Consider the following 20,951-nt stretch of genomic DNA (forward strand, 5'->3'; position numbering starts at 1 on the left):
ACTTGAGCTATGTTCCAGCTCCCAACTTCATCCTCACTCTGCTCCTGGCTTTTGGAGGCATCTGGGGAATGAACCAGTTGATGGGGTCTCTCTTCCTTCTGTCTCCTTGCCTCTCAAATAAATTTAAAAACATATATTTTAAAGAAAGAAAAGTTTTCTCCTCCATTTGGGGAGTCACATGCTTACCTGTGAATGCATATATAAAATCATTCACTATTGGGTGAACAAAGAAGTAGCAGGCATAAATGACATTTAAAAATGCAAAAAATGGGCCTGATGTGGTAGCCTAGTGGCTAAAGTCCTCTCCTTGTACACAGCAGGATCCTGTATGGGTGCCGGTTCGTCCCCCAGTGGCCCTGCTTTCCAACCAGCTCCCTGCTTGTGGCCTGGGGAAAGTAGTCAAGGATGACCCAAGGCCTCGGGACCCTGCACCTGTGTGGGAGACCTGGAGGATGCTCCTGGCCTCTAGCTTCAGACCAGCTGAGCTCCAGCCATTATGGCCACTTGGGGAGTGAATCAACAGATAGAAGATCTTCCTGTCTGTCTTTCCTCCACTCTGTATATCTGCCTTCCCAATAAAAATAAATAAATCTTTCTTAAAAATAAAAAGGCAAAAATATTTTGAAAATGTAGCTGAATAATGCAAGTTTTTTGGAAACGTTAATGAACAGTCACATTGAAATGAGAGGCTAGGCCCTGGGTTTGAAGTACATAGTAATCTTGGCGTACAGGTGCCACCTGAATATGTGAGAGCTTCTGCTACAAGATATTCAGAAGCAAGTCATCTTGGATGATTGAAGTTGTAAAGTGAATTGGAGAGACAAGCAAACCCACAGACTGACTTTATTAGCAGTTACAATTTGAGCCCCCTGGCTTACAAATAATAGATGTCCACCCTCCTCCTTTAGACAAGAAAGGAGCATCTGATAGAAATTGCCAGATGGGAGTTGGCCTTAGAGATCCCAAGATGAGGGGGTGCAGCAAGGCCCCCTATTTCCACTGAAGCCAGAGACTGGAGGACCCAATGTGTCCCAGGCAGCCCTTCCTCTCTGCATCTTACCAGCTTCCCTCCAGATAGACAGGTGGCCCTTTCTTAGTGCCCCATCCTCAGGGTAGAAATCTGTTGTTTGCCAACAGCTTGTGAGTTTACTTCCTGCTCAGAAATGGCTTCGTCGCTATTCCTACTTCCAGCTGGTTGCCTCAGCTGTGATTGGGATCCACCAATGGGAAACTCTCCCATTACCTTGGAAAGAGGATGTGGTGGACAGATGTGGCTGCTGTGGTTTAGCCAGGTTATTGGGGAGGGATAAGGATTCCCCAGGTGTAAATCCTACAGTGGGTGGGAGTGAGGTGGTGTGAAGCAGGAAGAGCCAGCAGGGTGTATGGGCCACATGGGTTTGAGGAACAGTTTGGTAACTGCTGTGACTTCAGTATTGCATGTAAATGTGCTTTGTCTTGTGGGTGCTGGTCACCGTTCCCTCCTGATGATGTCTCAAAGAAAACCTGCACAGCCAGGAAACCAGGACTTTGCTTGCTCAGTATCTCCTCTTTTTCTTTTCTTTTTGTTATTCAGATTTATTTATTTCTATCTGAAAAGCAGAGTTTAAATTGAAAGAAGGATAGACAGAGAAAGACTGTGTGCTGCCAGAAGCCTGAAGTCCATTCTGGGCATCCCACGTGGCTGTAAGGACCCAAGGACGTGGGCCATCCACCACTACCTTCCCAGGCCATAAGCAGGGAGCTGGATCAGAAGTGCAGCAGCTGAGACTCAAACCCGTGCCCAGATGGGATGCTGGCACTGCATGCCAGTGCCAACCCCAGCTGAGGCAGTGATTATCAGAGTATGTCCCTACATTACCAAAATCACTGTGAGGCAGGGAGAGCCAAGTGTTAGAGTTGCTCTTTTTTTTTTTTTTTTTCAAGAAAAAGTATATGTATTTTTATTATTTGCGAGGTAGAAAAGAAAGAAATCTACTGCTTGCTGCAGTACTCTTTAAAGTACTTCCATGTGGGTGGCAGGACCCCAGCTGCTTGCGTCATCATGGCTGTCTCCCAGTATGCACCTTCACAAGAAACTTGGCTCAGAAGCAGAGCTCAAACTGGAGCGCAGGAGACACAGATGTCCCAGACATGATATCAACTGCTGTGCCAACACCCAGCCTGATAAAGTGCATGGCTGAGCTCCACCCTGGGCTACACCAAAACTCTGGCTGGTGGGGGTGGCTACCTGGTGGGTTGGGGGGTGTGTGTGTGCGTGTTTTCCATCAGCCCTGAGAGGCAGTGGGTACCAGCCGAGGTTTGAGATGTGCTGTGCAGAAGAAATGGTTACCTAGGAAGTCAAGGTCATCCATCGGGAAAGACTTTCAGGTGGATGCTGAGGAGCCGCACGCCAGTGCGTGAACATCTTTCTTTTGAAAAAGAACTGTCTTCAGAAAAGAATCTTTAAAAACTATTATGAAATAGTGGTATCCGGGAACCTTTCTTCAGAAGGGCACATGTACCTAATAAATCAAGACAGCACTGGTTGTGGGCCTCAGATAATTTTTTTGACAGTGTTCTTGGCTGTCAGGTTGCAAGATTAGTTCAGGGCTTTGTTGCCTTTCTCTTAGGAGAAAAACCTTTAGTTGTTCCTACCCCAAAACATTATTAAAGGCCATGTTGGAAACTGTCTTATTCTAAGGAATTTTTCTAGATACATCAGAGATATAAGCTAAACAATATCACTGTTCTGTTTGGTGTTTTGATATTGCAAATTTGTACTCCAGAAAGCATGATAAGCAGTGGGACTTCAACAGTAATCTGTAAGGGTAAAAAAGAAGTATTTTTGTTTTCTTTCAGCTCCTACTACCTCCTTTGCACTTATGAGTTGTCTGCTAACTTGGTGAGAAGCCACAAGGCCTCATTGTACTGAGGATTAGCCACTCTTTCGTGTTTCTAAGGCTGGAAGTGGAGCTCTCCTAAAGTGAACAGACAGATAGATCTGGGAACTAAGCTACCTGAAACAGTTAAAGAACAGTTTACACATCTCACTGGAAAAGTATTTTGTTCATTTATTTTCTTCATAATTTCTTCTTACCCTATTGTCAGGCGATTAGTCCTGAAAAATATGACAAGCATATAAAGGACAAAATGGTCTTGTCTTATGAGTATGAAATTGCATATATATATATATGCATATATATTTAAAAAATCTTATAAAGATTTTTTAAATTGGAAAGTCAGAGTTTACAGGAGACGGAGAGACAGAGAGAAAGATCTTCCATTTGCTGGTTCACTTCCCAAAAGGTCGCAGCAGCTAGAGCTGAGCCGATCCAAAGCCAGGAGCTGGGAGCCTCCTCCAGGTCTCCCATGTGGGTACAGGGTCTCAAGGTTTGGGCGTCCTTTACCACCTTCCTCAGCCCACAAGCAGGGAGCTGGATGGGAAGTGGAGCAGCTGGGATTTGAAGCAGCGCCCATATGGGATCCCGGTGCATGCAAGGTGAGGACTTTAGCCATGAGGCTGCTGCACCAGGCCCTCAAATATAATTTTTTTTATTTTTCTCATCTTTTAAAGAACCCCAGAAGCTTACTGAATGTAGTACTCCACTTTTCTGTAAATTTGTATGTTTTAAAAATATTTATTATTTATTTATTTTATTTGAAAGGCAGTGAGAGAACTCCCATCCACTGGTTTACTCCTCTGGCACCTGTAGCAGTCAAGGCTGGGCGGGCTAAGGCCTGGAGGCTGGAACTCAACCCAGGGCTCTCACAGGGGCCCAAGTAGAGACCATCCTCTCCTGACTGCCAGGATGCACATAAGCAGGAAGCTAATGGGCTCTGGAGTTGGCATTGGGGTTCAGGGTTCAGGAGGTGTCCTGAGAGGGCATGTGTCTTCTAAATGTTTTTAAAAATTTGTATAAAGGCAATAAATTTCATGTATTTGATATAAACAGTTTTTAAACCATATTGATACTTCCTGCCTTACCTCCCTCTCTCTCTCTCTCACCCTCTGTTCCTCTTCCTTACTCTTATTTTAATTTTTGCAAAGACATACTTTCAATTTAGTTTATAACCACCAGCTTAACCCTCCACTAAATAAAGAATTCAACAGGCAGTGATTGGAAAAGCCACTGTTCCTCAGGCTGCAACCAATAATCAAATTTCAAAAGGTCAGTTTCACTCATGTGTGTGACATTCTCTTCCCCCTCTGAATATTAGGTACCACAAGTCAGGAAAAACACAGTATTTGTCTTTTCTGGGGAATGCATTGTAACCATTGATCCTGCCTGCCCCAGAATTGGTATATTTTAAATTATGTTTTAGAGGGGAAAACTAGACTGATTTTTATAAGCACCATTTCAGATTTTGAAAAATCTCTATTGAAATATAATTCCCATACCATAGAATTTATGCAGTGATAGCATACAATTCAATATATACACAAAGTTGTGCAGCTTCCATCACATCTAATTCCAGAGCAGTTTCTTTGCCCCACAAAGAAACTCTGTATCCACTAAGAGTTTCTCTTCACCCTTGTCCTTAACCTTAAGCAGCCACTAATTAACTGCCTACTTTAGTAGTGAGATTGGTTTATTTGCTTGTTTGTTTATACATTTATTTATTTGAAGAGTTGCAGAGAGGGAGAGACAGATTTGTCTGTAGACTCATTCCCTGAGTGGTAAGAATGGCTGGGGCTGGCCCAGGGTGAAGCCATGATCCAGAAACTTCATCTGGGTCTTCCATGTGAGTGGCAGGGGCCCATATCCTTGGGACATCTTCTATTGTTTTTTTCCAGATCCATTAGCAGGGTGCAGGTTCAGCTGGGACATGAACTCATGGCCATATGGATGCTGGGCATTGCAGGCGGTGGTTCTGTGTGCTGCACCACAGTGCTGGTCGTGTGGCCATTCATAGGTGATATCTTCGGCTTAGCACCGTGTTTCAATGTTCATCTCTGCTGTAATATATATAAATACTTTACTCCTTTTTATGCCTGAGTGATATTCTATTTTAGAGGTATGCTAGATTTTCTTTGTCCATTCACCTGTGGATAAAGACATTTGGATATATGCCCAACTTTTGATGCTATGAATATTCATCTACAAGGTTTTATGAGGACCTAATATTTTTAATTCTCTTGGCCAGATACCTAGGAATGGGATTGCCGGTCAGATACTCACTATGCTTAACATAGCTGTCAAGGCAGTTGCATCATTTTGCATCCCCTGCAGCAGCGGATGAGGATCTCAATTCCTCCATGTCCTTGTCAATACTGACCCTTGTCGTCTGTCTCCTATCACAGCGGTGTGCATTAGTCTTTCATCTCAGTTTGATTTGTGTCTGTTGATGAATAACAGCGGTGAGCGTATGTGCATGTGTTTGTTGACCATTTGTGTATTTTTGGAAAAAGTGCCTGTTTTACTTCTTTTCCCAATTTTAATTAGGTTTTCTTTTTATTCCTGACTTATAAGCATTCATTATATATTACAAACTTAAGCCCTTTATCAGACACATGATTTTCAAGTGTTTTGTCTCACACTACTGGCTGGCTGTCTTTTTGTTTTCCAAATTGTATTACTTATAGCTCAAATGTTTTAAATTCTAATGTGGTTCAATTTGTGTTTTTTTTTTCTTGGATAGTTTCTGAGCATGATCACATTTTCTGTAATTCTAATAAGTTAAACTGCAGAGTTAATATTAAAAGGAAAGGCTCTCTTTACTTTTAGTAGCACAGTCTCACAGAAACTGTCTTTGTTGACTAATACTTCCAGAGTGGAGTGGACCCCTCTAGTTTCTGTATTTGCTGTAATGCTCTATTTCAACTGATGACCAAGAATATATCTTTTTCAGTTCTTTTTGTGAGATTTTGTGAGAGGGAGAGGGAGAGAGAGAATATATATTCTCTCTCTCCCTCTCCCTCTCACAAAATATACACACACACACACACACACACACACACACACACACACACACTTCTATCCGTTGGTTCATTTCCAGGAATGCGCTCAGCAGACTGCCTGGGGCTGGGGCTGGGGCTAATGCTGGGACCCAGGAACTGGGTCCCAATCTCTCACACATGCAGCAGGAACCCATTTAGTTGAGCCGTCCCCTCTGCCTTCCAGCCACTAGCTTAACAGAAAACCCAAGTTAGGAACTACAGTGAGGAGTCAGACCTAGGTAGTCCCATGTGGGATGCAAGCATCTTAGCCACCAGGCTCAGTGCCTACCCACCCAAACATTGAATCCTATACCAACAGGGAATGGATGAAATGAAAAAGTGAAAGTGACATGTTGCTGTAGCCAGAAAAGTATTTTCTTGAAAGTCCAGATCCTAGGGGGCTCAGGGACAGTGTAGACATGCTATTAGCATGACTGACTGTTTCAGCAAAACAGAGTGCGCGGGAAGCAGCACGCCAGGGTCTATGTACTCGTGTCCCTTAACACCCACATGGGAGACCTGGGTGGAATTCTGGCTCTCGGCTTCAGCCTAACCCAGACTTGGCTGTTGTGGCCATCTGGGAATGAACCAGTAGAATGGCTTATTTTCTCTGTTGTGTGTCTCCTCTCTGTCCCCTGTCCCTTTCTGTGTCTTTTGGGTCTCTCCCCCTGACTCTCCTCCCATCAGCCTTTCAAATACATAAAGTGAATCTTTAGAAGAAGGTAACAGCGGGGTGCAGCCCTGAGAGGCTGTCGTTTCTTGCTGGGAGTAGCTACTTAGGTCCAACACACTTGTCCCTGTCACTGGCCGGTGAGCACAGTTCTGTTTATTTGACAGTTTCACCTGCAGCTTACACAGCCTTGAACTTAAACACATGAATTGCAGTTTGCCACCCTCCTACCACCCTAATGGGTGCTTTTCTAACTCTTGATCTCAGGGCCAGTTTCTCTGTACCTCCTTTTCCCCCGTAACCCTCACCCTGCGAGGCACCCTTTTTTGCTTGCTTGACCAACTTCCCCCGCCTCCCGCACTGACTTCTGAGATTCAGAAAGACCAGACTCAAAAGGACTGTTGTGTTATTATCATCCCCTTGCTGCATAGCTGCATATGTTAACAGAACCACAGACATTAATACTGGCCTGTGTTCCCAGAGAGCAGGCAAGAACTCTGGAAGGAATGCCATACGTTCCACCTTCATGCTAGATTCCTTTTCTGTTGGGCTGTTCCAGGTGGGGGAGGTGGTGCAAGGTTCCAGATCTTCTTCCCTCATGTTGAGTGCATGAATGTGGACTGGTCTCTAGTCAGGGGGCCCTCCTCACTCTGTTTCTGAGTAATATTCTCTTTTTTTGTTATAAATGGCTGTAGTTTGCAACACAAACTGTGGCTCAGACAGATTTCACACGGGCCATTGGCAAATACCCTTCATGGAGGAGAACTCCACAGCGACGTTGTGTTTTTTTCCAGGCATCCAGTTGCAGTGTGGATGAAATATCTGCACCAGCAGCCAGGTCCTCTGTCTGGTTTCTCACTCCCAGGATGGGTTCCCTACCAATCAGAAGCCACATACCTCACACGATCCTAGTTCTACCTCTATGGTTTCCTAGCCACCGGTTTAGCTTTATATTGCTATGAATATAGTCTTGGAAGGGAAAGCAAGACCACTGCTTTTCTTCCATAAGATAACTAGAATATTCTCATGCTGCAGTGGTTTTCCTTCTCATCACTGTATTAACCTTTCACCTTTCACTTATTCATGCAAAGAAGGGGCATATTAGCATGCATAATTAAACCCGATGATTCTTGCCCATCTGGGTACATGCTGGCATCACCTCGCAGACCCACCTCTGGGGAGGGCACTACCCACTGCTGAGAGCCTGTGTAGTGCCACATGGCCAAGTCACCCCCCTGAGCAAGGGCTACACTGGGTGATGTGCTAGCCTGCTTCAGGCTTGTGAGTGTAGGAAGGAACACTTGGTCTGAGAATGACAGGACCCGTCTCCTTTGTCTATAGGAGCCCCCCAGATGGAAAACCTTTCCAAAGAGAATGATTTTCCTCCATGGACTTGGTTTGTGCTTGCAGGAAGGCCAGTGACATATAAGTGGTGTTTTCTCCTTTGGAAAGTGTTGGGTACTATGTTGTTTCTGAAGGGGTCTCTGTTGCCTCTGCTGATAATTCTGTTTACTATCTGGCCCCCATGTGAGTATTTGCTCCACATTTAAACTGCCCTGAGTTAATGCTGGGAGTTGCCTTACATCCATGTTTCTAAATAGGGGCTAGCAGCTGGATTCAGGCACGTTTCCTGGTCTCCCATGGCTTACCATATGTTTGGAGCATTTATCTCCACAGCTGGGGAAGTGGAGAAACTGAGAGAATCTAATGCATGACCCATCACATTTCAAAGTACATACAAAATTAGGTGGCGAGGGTCACTGTGGAAAGAATACGTTACCAATTTGCCTGCTGGCTTCCTACTGCTACATTCTGGTCTCCATGAACCCAACCTGTCCAGGGGACCTTCAAAATGTTCATGGTAAACACATACTACAGGGGGAAAAAATGGAAGTAAAAAATTGGAGTGCCACAATTAGCTTAGCTTTTAAATTTTCAGTAAAGTTTAAAACAAATAATCTGTTTATTTGGAAAACAGAAAGAGAAGGAAAGAGATTTTGCATTCACGGGTTCATTTCCTCAAAAGTCCACAATAGTTGAGGCTGGACCAACCCAAAGCCAGGGGTTCAGAACTTGGAATGAGTCTTTCACATGAAAAGAAGGACTGGGGTACTTGAGACATCACGTGTTGCCTTGCAGAGTGCCAATGAGCAGGAAGTGGCATTGGAAGTGGAACCAACATTTGAATTTAGAGACTCTGTTAAGGGTCTCAGACACCCCAAGCAGCATCTTACTGCCTTTGCCAATGCCTGCCCCTCCAGAACCATTTTGAAGTGCCCTCATATGTATTTCCCGTTTTCACTACTAGAATGTACCTTGAAGTTTTGGGGTAGAGCCTTACAGAGACTCTATATACTCTATATTACAGAGATCCATAAACTCAAGATGCAGAGGGGCTCTTCACGTAGCCAAAGGGCTAATGTCTGACAGTGAACTTGCACTGGTTTGTGGGGCTGATTTGGAGAGGATAGTCACCTGTGTGAGAGCATCCTCGCTTAGCATCCATCAGTGCCTAAATAGGTGATGGACTGGGGTATTCTTATAGTATTTGTTTATAAGACTTGACGGGGAATAAGGAAGAAAACTGGAGACCCGGATGTTCACTTCTCCGGAACACTCTGCTGTCTCTTTAGCAACCTGTGCTCACCTGCACAACTTTGTGTAGCTTCGTTTATCCCATCTTCCTACAGTTTGAAAACATTTTCTCAAACAAAGCCTTGTTTGTTCATGGTGAAAAATTCTTCCTACTCAATGCTCAGCCTTCCTGGAGATCCCCAGAGAGAAGCAGCAGTCCTGTGTGTCACAGCTAGTCATCAGCTATCAGAGTGGAAGGGTCCCCGGCTCTTCCCTTCTGCTGCCTAGTGGACTTGCTCACGGCTTCCTCAGAACCCACATTGGGGAGGACACAGTATCAGAGCAGGAGAGGCTGCTCTTGGTGACTCACTCACACCCCTTGCTGGCAGTTCTGGTTTTCAAAGTGTTTAGAAAAGAAGGTGGAAATGGGCCAAAAAATATAATGAAGCTGTCCACCCATAGTCTCCAAGAGCTGTGGAGACTTGAGACAGAGGAAATAGTGTCCATCTGAGCTTCCTCCCCATAGTCAGGGTCGGCCGGAGCTGCATTAATGAGGGATGGTGCCCTACCCAGTGCGAGGGCTATTAGGGCCATGATCTGAGGCGAAAACTGTCAAGATTCCTGGGTTTAAATGAACCCTGTGGTTGAGTTTTCTTCTTCTTGTCCTGTCTTTCTATTTCTACTTATGGGACTCTTTTTTCATTTTATTTCATTTACTCATTAATTCAACATATACTTATTTAACTCCCACTATTTTCCAAAGCCTGCATTTTTTTTAAAGATTTACATTTTATTAATTTGAAAGGAGAACGGACAGAAAGAGAAAGAAAGAAAGTTCCACCTGCTTGTTCACCCCCCAAATCCCTGCAATAGATAAGGCTGCTCCAGACCAAAGCCAAGAGCCTGGAGTTTCTTCTGGATCCCCTGCACGGGTGCAGGGACACAAGCACTTGAGCCATCCTTCTTCACTGCGTTTCTGAGCTCATTAGCAGAGAACTGGAACACAAGTGGAGCAGCCAGGACTTGCACTAGTGCTCATATGAGATGTCAGCATCACAGGCTGTGACACAATGCTGGCCCGCCAAAGCCTGTTTGGGACATTCAGAATGCAATGGTGAGAGATGCGCATTTGGCACAGTAGTTATCACTTGCGATTCCTGAGTTTCATCTCTGGAGCTCCTGGGTTTGAGTCCCAGCTGTGCTTCTGAGCCTAGTTTCTGCTGATGTAGAGCTTTAGAGACAGTAGACGTGATGGCTCAGATATTTAGGTTTCTATCACCTGTGTGGGAAACCCAAATGGAGTTCCTGGCTCCTGGCTTTGGTCTGGGCTATCTGTGACTGTGACAGTTGCTACCATTGGGGGAGAGACTCATCAGATGGAGGAACTCTCTGTCTACATCTTTCTCTCTGCTTTTCAAAAATCAATCAACCAATGAATTACATTTTCAAAAGAATATCAAGGGGAACAAGCTAATGCCTTCACTTGAATAAAGCCCACATCCTTTCCCCACCCTGGCTCTTGTTGCCTGAGATCCCTGCTGTGGTGTCTTATGGTGCTGTACTCTGCACTTTGCTTCCCAGCCCAGCCCTGCTGGCTGGAGGCATTAACCAAGGGGGTGAGGGAGTGAGGCAGTTGGGTTTCTCAACAGAGATATATCCTTGGGGCATAAGTCATAAGTCATTGTTATTTATATTAGCAATTGTATTAGATTAGTGTGCACTAGTAAATATTGGCAGTGTCCATGTCTGCATATACAAAGGCCCTTTGACCATGTAGAAATGGAAAATTCTTGGACATTGGATCAAACTCCCAGTTACTAAAATAAGACTTCATATGCTCCTTTCTCTCTGCACATTCAACGAATCCTTCATCCTTCTCTGAGCGCTTTGTGCCTAAAGCAGTGACTATCCTGCCACTGGACAGAGAGATGGCTCTTGCTTTTGGTCATTTTTTTAGAATACCAAAAACCCTACAGTATCTTTCAGGAAATTCTGCTTAAAACCTACACATATGCCCTCACACATACAGCAGCATTATCTCCCCCCCACCACCACAGGAGGATATAAAAAGGCCTATTAATAATAACAGGTAAAGGTGGACAGGGCTTAGATTTATTAAATGGCAAAGAATAATCATGTTAAATAGCCTTAAGGTTAGATCAGATACGTGAATTGACTCTCCTTTGTTATTTTTTATTTTCCCCCCATTCAGTATGAGACAAGGAAAGTATATGCTGGGCACTAGCTGGAAAGCAGGTTGATTTTTTTTTTTTAAATGAGACAATTTGGAATGTTACCAAATGGCACAGTACAGTTTAAGTGCCCCTCTTTAGCTGATTCCTGGCAAATTCATTAAATGAAAAGAAAACAAGATGACTGGGGAGAGGTTGGACATTAACATGATGATGTTCAGAATTTAGCAGTGATCCAGTCCCCCATGCCCACCCAACCCGCAGCCCCAGGATCTATTGCACTGGCAAAGCTCCTCTTCCTGAATGCTCAGTGACTGGAAGATTTTATATTTGGGAGGTGAGAATTCTACCATTGAACCACCAATGCAAGATTTTATTTTTAGGGACCAGCATTGTGGTGGAGAAGCTGAAACTGCTGCCTATGGTGCCAGCATCCCATGTGGGCACTGGTGAGTGTCCCAGCAGGTCTACTTCAGAGCCATTCTGCTAATGCCCGGGGACAAAAACAGAACATGACCCATGTACTTCAGGTCTATGTTTAGGCACGTACCACACACTTAGTGCACTAGGCCTGCTCCTCACATGGTGTACCTGGACAAAGCTCCTGGCTTCAGCCTGGCCCACCTCCAGCCACTGTGGCCATCTGGGGAATGAACCAGCAGATTGGAGATGTCTGTCTCTGGCTCTGCTTTTCTGTTTCAAATAAATAAATAAAGCTTTAAAACTACATATATATACGTACATACATATATGTATATATATAGAAGTATATATGTATGTACATATACATTTTTATATATACATATATACATATATTATGTCTTGATTTCTATCTAGACAAAAGTGAAGTTGAATGCAGAATGTGTTACAAATGACAGACATTCTCCAGTCCGCTGTCACAACAACCAGCTCAAAGGCTTGTCCTGCCATGGTGGGCCTAGTGTGTGGCCCATCTGAAAACATTCCCAGGTCCCGGTTGTGTCACTTCAGACAAACAAAACAGCAGTTTCATTGGTTGTGATGTCGGGGACATGGAGATCGATTTAAAAATGATGTAAGAATAAAGCCACAATGGACCCGGCAGCATGGTCTAGCGGCTAAAGTCCTCGCCTTGAACACGCCGGGATCCCGTATGGGCGCCAGTTCTAATCCCGGCAGCTCCACTTTCCATCTTGCTCCCTGCTTGTGGCCTGGGAAAGCAGTCGAGGACTGCCCAGTGCTTTGGGACCCTGCGCCCACATGGGAGACCCGGAAGAGGTTTCTGGTTCCTGGCTTCGGATCGGCGCAGCAGCGGCCGTTGCAGTCACTTGGGGAGTGAATCATTGGACGGAAGATCTTCCTCTCTGTCTCTCCTCTCTGTATATCTGACTTTGTAATAAAAATAAATAAATCTTTTTTTTTTAAAAGAATAAAGCCACAAGGCTTTATGTGGTAGAAAATATTGGTTCCTGTATTCCTGTCAGCGAACTTCCAGCTCTCACTGACTCTTTGGCACTTTTAAAACTTAGGCTTCAGAGTTTTGGGGGCTCGTTTATTCCTTATATGCTCAGAATAAGTAGTAAAATAAGACACCTGGTACTTCTCATTGTGTCTTTTACAAAAGTGTATTGATTCTTGGTTGATTTCCTGCATACCTGCATCTGTTTAATTCAGAATCCTAATGTGTATATCTAATTCTTCAGACACTTGTTCATTTTCTTTCCTAAGCTAATTGAGAGGAAAAAACAGTAGTTAACTTATGATTTTGATGACCCAATTCACATAGTCTAATCTCATAAAATATTTTACAATTATTTTAGGAATCAAAAAAGTGGATAGAGAGGGAGGCAAAGAAAAGGATAGACAAAGAGATCTAGTCTTAGCATTTTAAACCAAACTGTCCTAATGTTTAGGTTCCTGTGAAAATCAGAGTCACCACCCAGGAAAGCGTATTCAGTTTAATTAATGGGATAATTAATTATGATTTAATTTGACACTGATCTTTGTCTTTCTCATGGAAATTGACTTCGTCTCATGGTTTGCTCCATTATCCCTGTGGTATGCTGGGTTGTGTGTGTGTGTGTGTGTGTGTGTGTCCGTCCTGCAGGTCACTGCACAACTTTTCTGTAACAAACTGTAATTCTTGAAGATACTTGAACATTTTGGAGCACTCGAGAGACGTCTACTCCATCACTGTTTTCTTTCATGGAGAATTTCTTCTCGCATCAGGAAGGTAGGACTATGAGCTGAGCTTGCTTTACCTGTCTCTAGGGTGTACTGCATGAGCAAGCCCCAACCTTGGATTCCATTTCTCAGAGCAGGAATGGGGAGCTTTCCCCTGCTCAAGACACTGTATTCTGATGTATTCCTTCCATTATGGAAATGAAACAAATGCCATACTGTAGAGAAAGTGAGATTGGACAGAGGCTTCCACAGAGAAGGAGCTTGTAATAGTCTGGTCCTTTAAAAGAGTGTAACACCTGTCGTTTTGCATGTTCTGCTGTTCTGGGCAACCGCCCCTGCGGAAGGAAGGGCAAAGTGGAACAGGAGAGAAACACCCAGCATCCTAAGCCCCGGGTTCTAAGTTCCCCTGAGAACCAAAGAGAAACCCTAGTCCCCATTTCACTGGGACTTCAGCCGCAGTGATAGGGTGAGAGATGACCACTTTGCTCCCACCCTGGCTCTCTCTAAGAAAGTCCTATATCAAGCATCGAAGTCCTGCAGGGTACCATGTCCCCTTGTGTGGCCATCCATAGCTCTGCGCAAGCAGATCCAATGCATAATGATTGTCCATGCAGCCAAGACAATGCAGCCGAACTCTTCATCACATTTGAGTTTAGGCGGGGGTGAAAGAGAAAGCCAACGGAAAAGGCAGTTTGCCTTTTATGGGCTGTGAGCAGGTGCCAGGCCCTGCGACAGGGATGTTCCCATTTAATCTCATCTCTCATTTCCAGTCTGTGTCTCACTTTCATCTGGTCCTCTCGGCCTGCTCTGTTCTTCATCCTAATCAGGCACCACACAGGCATCAAGTTTCGGATGTGGAAGGTGTTATTGTGCCCAGGCCAGACCTTGGTTTCCTTAAGGCTGGCAGGTTGGAGAGGAGAAATTTTTAAGTCAGCTCATTGAAAGGCATTCCACTCAGGAGAATGAACGGAGTCAACACAGCATACTTGGCCCTGCTGCAAGAGATTCTTTCCAGCTTCTTGTTCTGAACCACTAAGTCTAGCATTGTGGTAGTGTGCCGTGTAGAGAGGGCATGAGTACCTAATACTGTTTTGTTGCAGTGCCATTCCCAGTGTTTTTTCTTTCTGGAGGTTCAGGGTGTAGTATGCATGAATGTCTGGCAGACTGGGGTGCCAGAATAGAAAGGAAAGTATTGCACACTTCCTGTGGCCTGCCCCTCAGTTGAGGCATGTGATACGTAGTAGGCATGCCAAATGCACTAGGCCCTGAGCTATTTCCTGGGGATAAATAATGGACAAAGGACCAACACTCCTCCTGAGAACTCAGTCCAGAGGGGACATGAATTTGTGCTAACCGATGGCAGGAGAAGGCATCACCGTATAGGCACAGTCCATACAATCTAGAACATAAAACAGAGAAGGGAGAAAGCGCCACTCGAAGAAGATTTTGCATTCAGGTTTCTGGGTCAAGACATTTGCTCTTTGAAAAGGCCATAGGCCTTTGTGCGACCTAAGAATTCCGAGGTTATGGGCCTTGTCTGAGATTTCACTTAGGAGCGGGGAAGAGCCCTTCCCCCCACACAGATTTTTAGAGAGACAACAGAAGACAAGAGAAGAGTTGCTTTTGTTACACCCTGAAAGTGCTGTGTATTCAAGGTGCCAGTCCCTGTCTCAGCCATCCTAGACAGCGTGATACTCCCTGAGCACCTAAGGAGACTACACTTCCCTCTTTGTGCTCTGCTTTCCTGGTCCTCTTCCCCTACTGGAGTTGAATTTCATGTCTTGTAGGAAAGAGACATATATGATATGTGTGTCTGTCATCATGTGTGTGGATTTGAACCGCTTGAAGGCAAGGACCATGCCCGATTTATCTCCATGTCTCACATACCATCTGAGTGCTGATTATGCAGCAGGCATTAAAAAAAAAAAAAAGATGGCAGAGGGACCAGGTGACTGATGAATGAAAGCACGCACAGTTCACATTCGGTAGCTAATATGTGCTATTTTCACGAAGGCAGGAAAGACACTGTTACTGCTTTTCCCTTTCCGTTGCCAGAGCTGAAGTAGTGCTCGTTGGCTTCACAGCCCACTCTTGCAGTGCTCCTGGGTGTATGCAGTATCGTCAACACTTCCTAGGAGGAAATGTCATCCCAAGCTTCTCTGTGCACTTTGTCATCTTGTTATGCGTGAACCCAATTCATTTTCACTCCTCGAAAATTTACTTCCATGATGAAATAGCCATGCTTATCATAGAAAAATTACAACATGCAAATAACCATTGCCATAGACAGTTCCCATGAGCTGTCCCCAAGCACAACCCACTATTGGTACATTGTCCTCCTCTGTTTTCTGTGTTCCTTCATTTTTTTTGAATAGCAGATAAAATTCATATTTTTCCCTATTGCTTTAGGAAGACATTCTAAAAGGATTTACCGTATGTATGTTTGTGTATGGGAAGGGTGTAGTGCTGGAAGTGCCAACATAGCCCTGGGTGTGGGAGCCAGCGCTAGAGTGGAGTCCTTGATTAATGCAGGTGATGTTGTGGCAGAATACAGCTGGCACAAGGAGCAGGACCTGGGCAACAGATAGGTAGGGGGCAGAAACCTGTGTCTCCATGCCAGCCTGTCTACACACCTGGCTGAGAAGTTGGTTGCTCCTGGACTGAGCATAGGCCGGGACAAGAGTAGCCTTTTCTTTTCTTCTTTACATTGTATGCTGCTGAAACATTTTTTGGAGCAAAAGCTGGAGTGTGGCAAAAACCATAGAGCAGGACTTTGAACCAGGCTGCCTTTATCCTTTCTCCCCACAGAAAATTTGGTAACAGCCAGAGACGTTTTGGGCTGTTAAACAGGAAGAAAGTGCCATTGGTATTCATATCATGGATGTTGCTGAATGCCGTGCAATGCACAGAAAAGCCCCCACAACCAAAGATTGTGTTGGCCCAAATGTTCTCAGTGCCAGGATTGAGAAATCCTGTGTGTGTTTGTTTGTTTATTTAAGATTCATTCATTTTACTTGAGGGAGTGTGGTGGGTTCCATCCTCTGGTTCACTTCCCAAATGGCCTAAACATCCAGAACAGAGTTGGTCTGATATTATGAGCCAGGAACTTCTTCCAGGTCTCCTGTGCCGGTGCAGGGACCAATGACTTGAGCCATCTTCCACTGCTTTCTCTGGCCAGAAGCAGGGAGCTGGATGGGAAGTGGAGCAATTGGGACAGAAGCTGGAACACCTTTGGGATGCAGGCAGCACAGGTGGAGGATCAACTTGACATACCACCACAACTATCCCAAGAAATCCTGTTTATAAGAAAAGGTAGGTGTGCTTTGTGGCACAGGGGATTAAGTCACCAGTTGGGATGCCACATTCCTGGTTCAAGTCTACTCCTGGCTGCTCTGCTTCTCATTCAGCTTTCTACAGAGGCACATCCTGAGAGGCAGTAACTGATCCTTCCTGTATTTGGGTCCCTGCCACCTGTGGGAGATCAAGATTGAGTTCCTGGCTCCTGGCTTCAGCCTGGCCATACACTACCTGCCTGTTGGGAAGTGAGCCTTCCTCCTCCCTTGTTGCTTTATCTTTCTAATAAAAGTCAGCATAATCATTTTCTGAAGGCCAGGCAATCCTTGGCAACAATGCTGTCGCACGAAAGGGAAAGGACTGTAACACTATTGATCGTGTTTTGTCTCACTTGCCCATTGAGACGTCAGTTTGAAAACTCTCCTCTGTGCGTCTGGAATCTGTCAGCCAGATTAAGAATGCTAAAGGTTTTTAATCAGCGATCAGTGTTGTGTGCATTTGTGAAAGGTCAAGAGTTGTCATAAGAAAGGGCAATGAGCACTTCCATGCAAATCACACTTGAAATGATCCCAAGTAGCTTTTGAAAACTAATTTCATTAAATTCGGTGGTGTAAATAGCCAAGTGGTTTTTAATCCAGGGTCAAACCTGGGGAAATGAGGACGGGATGGGGGTAGAGGAAAGACAAGTGTAGCGAATCTTCTTTCCAGCTTTTGCTGTCATTTTGTTTTAACTGAATGAATTCTGCTGTATTTGTGCAAATGTTCCTGTGTGAGTCCCAAGACCTTCGAGCCACTTCCAGCGCAAGTTTCCCATTATGCACCTGTGCCTCCAACTCCACTGTTTGTTTTCCAAATACCCAGTTCCTGAGGGAGCAAGAAGAGGGAACGGAGTGCGGGGACTGCCATGTGCATGGGTCAGGACGTGCCGGGATCCTAGAAGCCTCGATGGAGCCAAAGAGGCTCAGCATGGATTTGGAAACCTTGCTCTTCTCTTTCTTTTTCTTCTTCTTTTTTTTAAATTGAGATTAATTGAATAGATGAACTTGATTTTTATGAGCTACCTTATGAACAAGCAGAGAAGAAAATGGGTCAGCAGGAATCCAGGGGAGGGAGGCATGATCCAAATTAAATATCACAGGTGCCTGCCACTCAGCTGCTGACAGAAGGCAAGCAAGTTGTCCTGAGAAGTGAGCGGAAATTTGTCGGGAAGCACTCTTGCCATAAGACCTTGCTGATAGCACTGTCTTAATTCTCATCGTTGAACGAATGCGCTCATCTGGCTCTTCTTCCTGCGAATCATGTACTGTGTGTATTTGACTTTTTCCTGTGCAGTTTCTTTGACCACTCTCATTAGCGCAATGAGGCTTCCTGTTTCCAGTACACTCACTGTCCCTCAGGTCAGCACCTGCCTCATGCAGGTGTTTCATTTTGGCATCTTTCTGTGTGTCTGCCTGCCTACCTGTCCTCGTGGCCTAGGTGTACATTCGCTATAGCGAATGTACCTGCTCAAGTTTTAGGGGGACAGAGGTCTGAACTCCAGGTGTGTGCTGGGCAGGGCTCCTTCTGAGGACTCGTGGCGCTTGTCTCTGGTGGCATGAATCTTGTTTCAGTCTTTGCAAGGCTTTTTCCACCATATTTGTGTCTTCTTCTGTCACCAGCAAGGATCTTTGCTGTTGGATTTTTAAAAAAGATTTATTTATTTTTATTGGAAAGTCAGATATTCAGAGAGGAAGAGAGACAGAGAGAAAGATCTTCCGTCTGCTGATTCACTCCCCAAGTGGCCATAACAGCAGGAACTGAACTGATCTGAAACCAGGAGCCAGGAACTTCTTCTGGGTTTACCATGCAGGTGCAGGGTGCCAGCGCTTTGGGCTGTTCTCCACTGCTTTCCCAGACCACACGCAGGCAGCTGGATGGGAAGCAGGGCTGCCAGGATTAGAATTGGCACCCATATGGGTCCTGGTGCATGCAAGGTGAGGACTTTAGCTGCTAGGCTAAGTGCTGGGCCAGGCTATTGGATTTGGGTCCATTAGGGTGATCCAGGGTGACTGTATCTATAGAATCCTCACTCAATTCCATCTGCAAAAACCTTTTTTCACAGATCTGGTCTGTTCACAGAATCCTAGGGTTAGGACATAGGCACCACCATTCAACCCACCGCTTTGTCTTTCAGGTAGCTAGTAGAGTCTAGTTTGCTGTTTGTTTTTACGGGGAGCAGAATACACAATTGATACTAATAAATACTTGTTGATTGGAAATGTGGCCCAGGCAAAAGTGGCCCAAAAGAATGGTGATCTGATGGTCCTAGATTGTTTCAAAGCTGCCCCATCCTTATCTCTGAGGAGCCCAGGGACATACAGCCAATGTGTGTCACAGATTCAAGAGACAACGTCCAATAGCCAGGCATAAAGAGCAGGTACTCACTGTACTGGGCTGTTGTCAAAACCTGTGAGAGTGCTGTTCTCTAGGTGTTAAGTGTGGGCGGCAGTGAACTTCCTAGGTGGGCCCAAGGATTCCAAGCTTCCAGCAAAAAGCAGATATCTCAGTTGAGTGAACCTTATTTATTCTTTATTCATTTAGATGTCTGAGAGAGAGAGGGAAAAAAAATTGATCAGAGCTATAAAAATGAAGGAAATAAAAATATTAACAGGCTCATTTTTGCTTGATTCACTCAACTGAGTAAGTTATAAGATAAGGACGGATATTTGGCCTACTTGCTGGGCACAGGGGTGGTAGAGAAGAAGAATACACACGGCGGTGGTCAGGAGTGGTCTGGAAACCCGAGTTCCAGGTCAGGAGATCAGGCCCATCTCCACTGCCACCTGCATGACCTTGGGCAAACAGCATCATTTCTTGGGACTGAAAAAAACCAAGCTTTCTGTGTTTTCAAGTCATCAGATGTGTCGAAGCATTGGTTTTCACTCAAGGTTGCCATGTGCCGGGGAGCACCATGTCTTCCCAGCTGTTCCCTGACCCCAGCCGCAATGCTCTCTCTGTGCGTTCACACTGAGTTTGGTTCAGAATTAAGAGATGCTGGTGTTTTTGTGTCTCCTCATGTACCTGCTTGCAGCGGAAAGCTACAAGGAAACACAGATGGTGAAGATTAAAGAGGAACCCATGGAGGTTGACATTCAGGACTCGCATGCCTCCATATCCCCGAGCCGGAATGTGGGCTACAGCACTTTAATCGGGCGAGAAAAAAGCGAACCCTTACAGAAGATACCAGAGGCCAGGGTACCCCCCGAGAGAAACCTCTTCAGCCAGGACATCTCTGTGAAGATGGCTTCCGAGCTCCTCTTTCAACTGTCGGGTAGGTGCATGTATGGGAAAACAATAAGACCAGGAATCATGGAGCAGAAACGATTCCCAACAAAGCCTTAGCAAAAAGCAGCTCCATGTCCTAGGACTGCTGAGACAGAAATCAATTTTGTTACTTTAACATGCATACCGTCACCCGAACTGTTTAATGTAGTGCTGCCAAGTAGAACTCCTGCCAAACTTTTTTCACTAAATAGTTAAGAATGATGTAAAATGAGAACTCTATTCAATTCTGTGCAAATGATCCCTGTTGACTGTGCTAAGTGACTCACCCCTAAATTTGTTAAGGCAGTTGATCAGATTAACAGCCTTTTTTTTTTCCTAATGTACAAAAGATAAACTTCAATTTACTCCAACAGTGACTGAGTTACCATGAATTTCCAATTTAGTGTGGTTTGAGTGAATGAGAGTTTATTCGTGTTGTAGCTTGCCCATAGGAACAGCAAAAGGTGAAAGGATGAGAACTATTGCCAGCAATAGCCTAATAGAACATTTTCTGTAAACAAACTCTTCTGTTTCAAACATGTGGATTCTAAAGTGCAGTAATTATCAGCTAGTAAAGTGTCTTGATAAAATAGGCAAGGGTCCTAGTACTTATGTTGTTTTTTTCTTCAATCTTCTTTAAAAATGTAGTGTGTGGTTATTTCCTGGACATGATTGAGATGACTGCGTTATGGGCACATGGTTGAGTTTTTGCTAGACATGATACTCCGTGTCTATAGTTCACATTGACCCACACGTTAAAAGCTCATGCATCAGTAAAGCTAATAATTTCGGAAAAAAAAATTTGTTACCCGTTTATCCATTGAGTGGTTCACTGTGT

General features: G+C 44.7%; 1 protein-coding gene across 6 annotated transcripts in view; it reads left to right on the forward strand.

Moving 5' to 3' along the window:
- Window positions 1–20,951, forward strand: part of ZNF827 (zinc finger protein 827) — a 172,670-nt gene that overhangs the window by 71,893 nt on the left and 79,826 nt on the right. For all 6 annotated transcript variants that reach the window (XM_058666793.1, XM_058666794.1, XM_058666797.1 and 3 more), the window contains exon 6: window positions 19,881–20,120. In XM_058666793.1, coding sequence (XP_058522776.1) covers window positions 19,881–20,120 — 240 coding nt within the window. The remainder of the gene's footprint in view (window positions 1–19,880; window positions 20,121–20,951) is intronic.

The sequence above is a fragment of the Ochotona princeps genome, chromosome 7 (genome assembly GCF_030435755.1).
Source record: "Ochotona princeps isolate mOchPri1 chromosome 7, mOchPri1.hap1, whole genome shotgun sequence".
In the NCBI taxonomy this organism is placed as follows: domain Eukaryota; kingdom Metazoa; phylum Chordata; class Mammalia; order Lagomorpha; family Ochotonidae; genus Ochotona; species Ochotona princeps.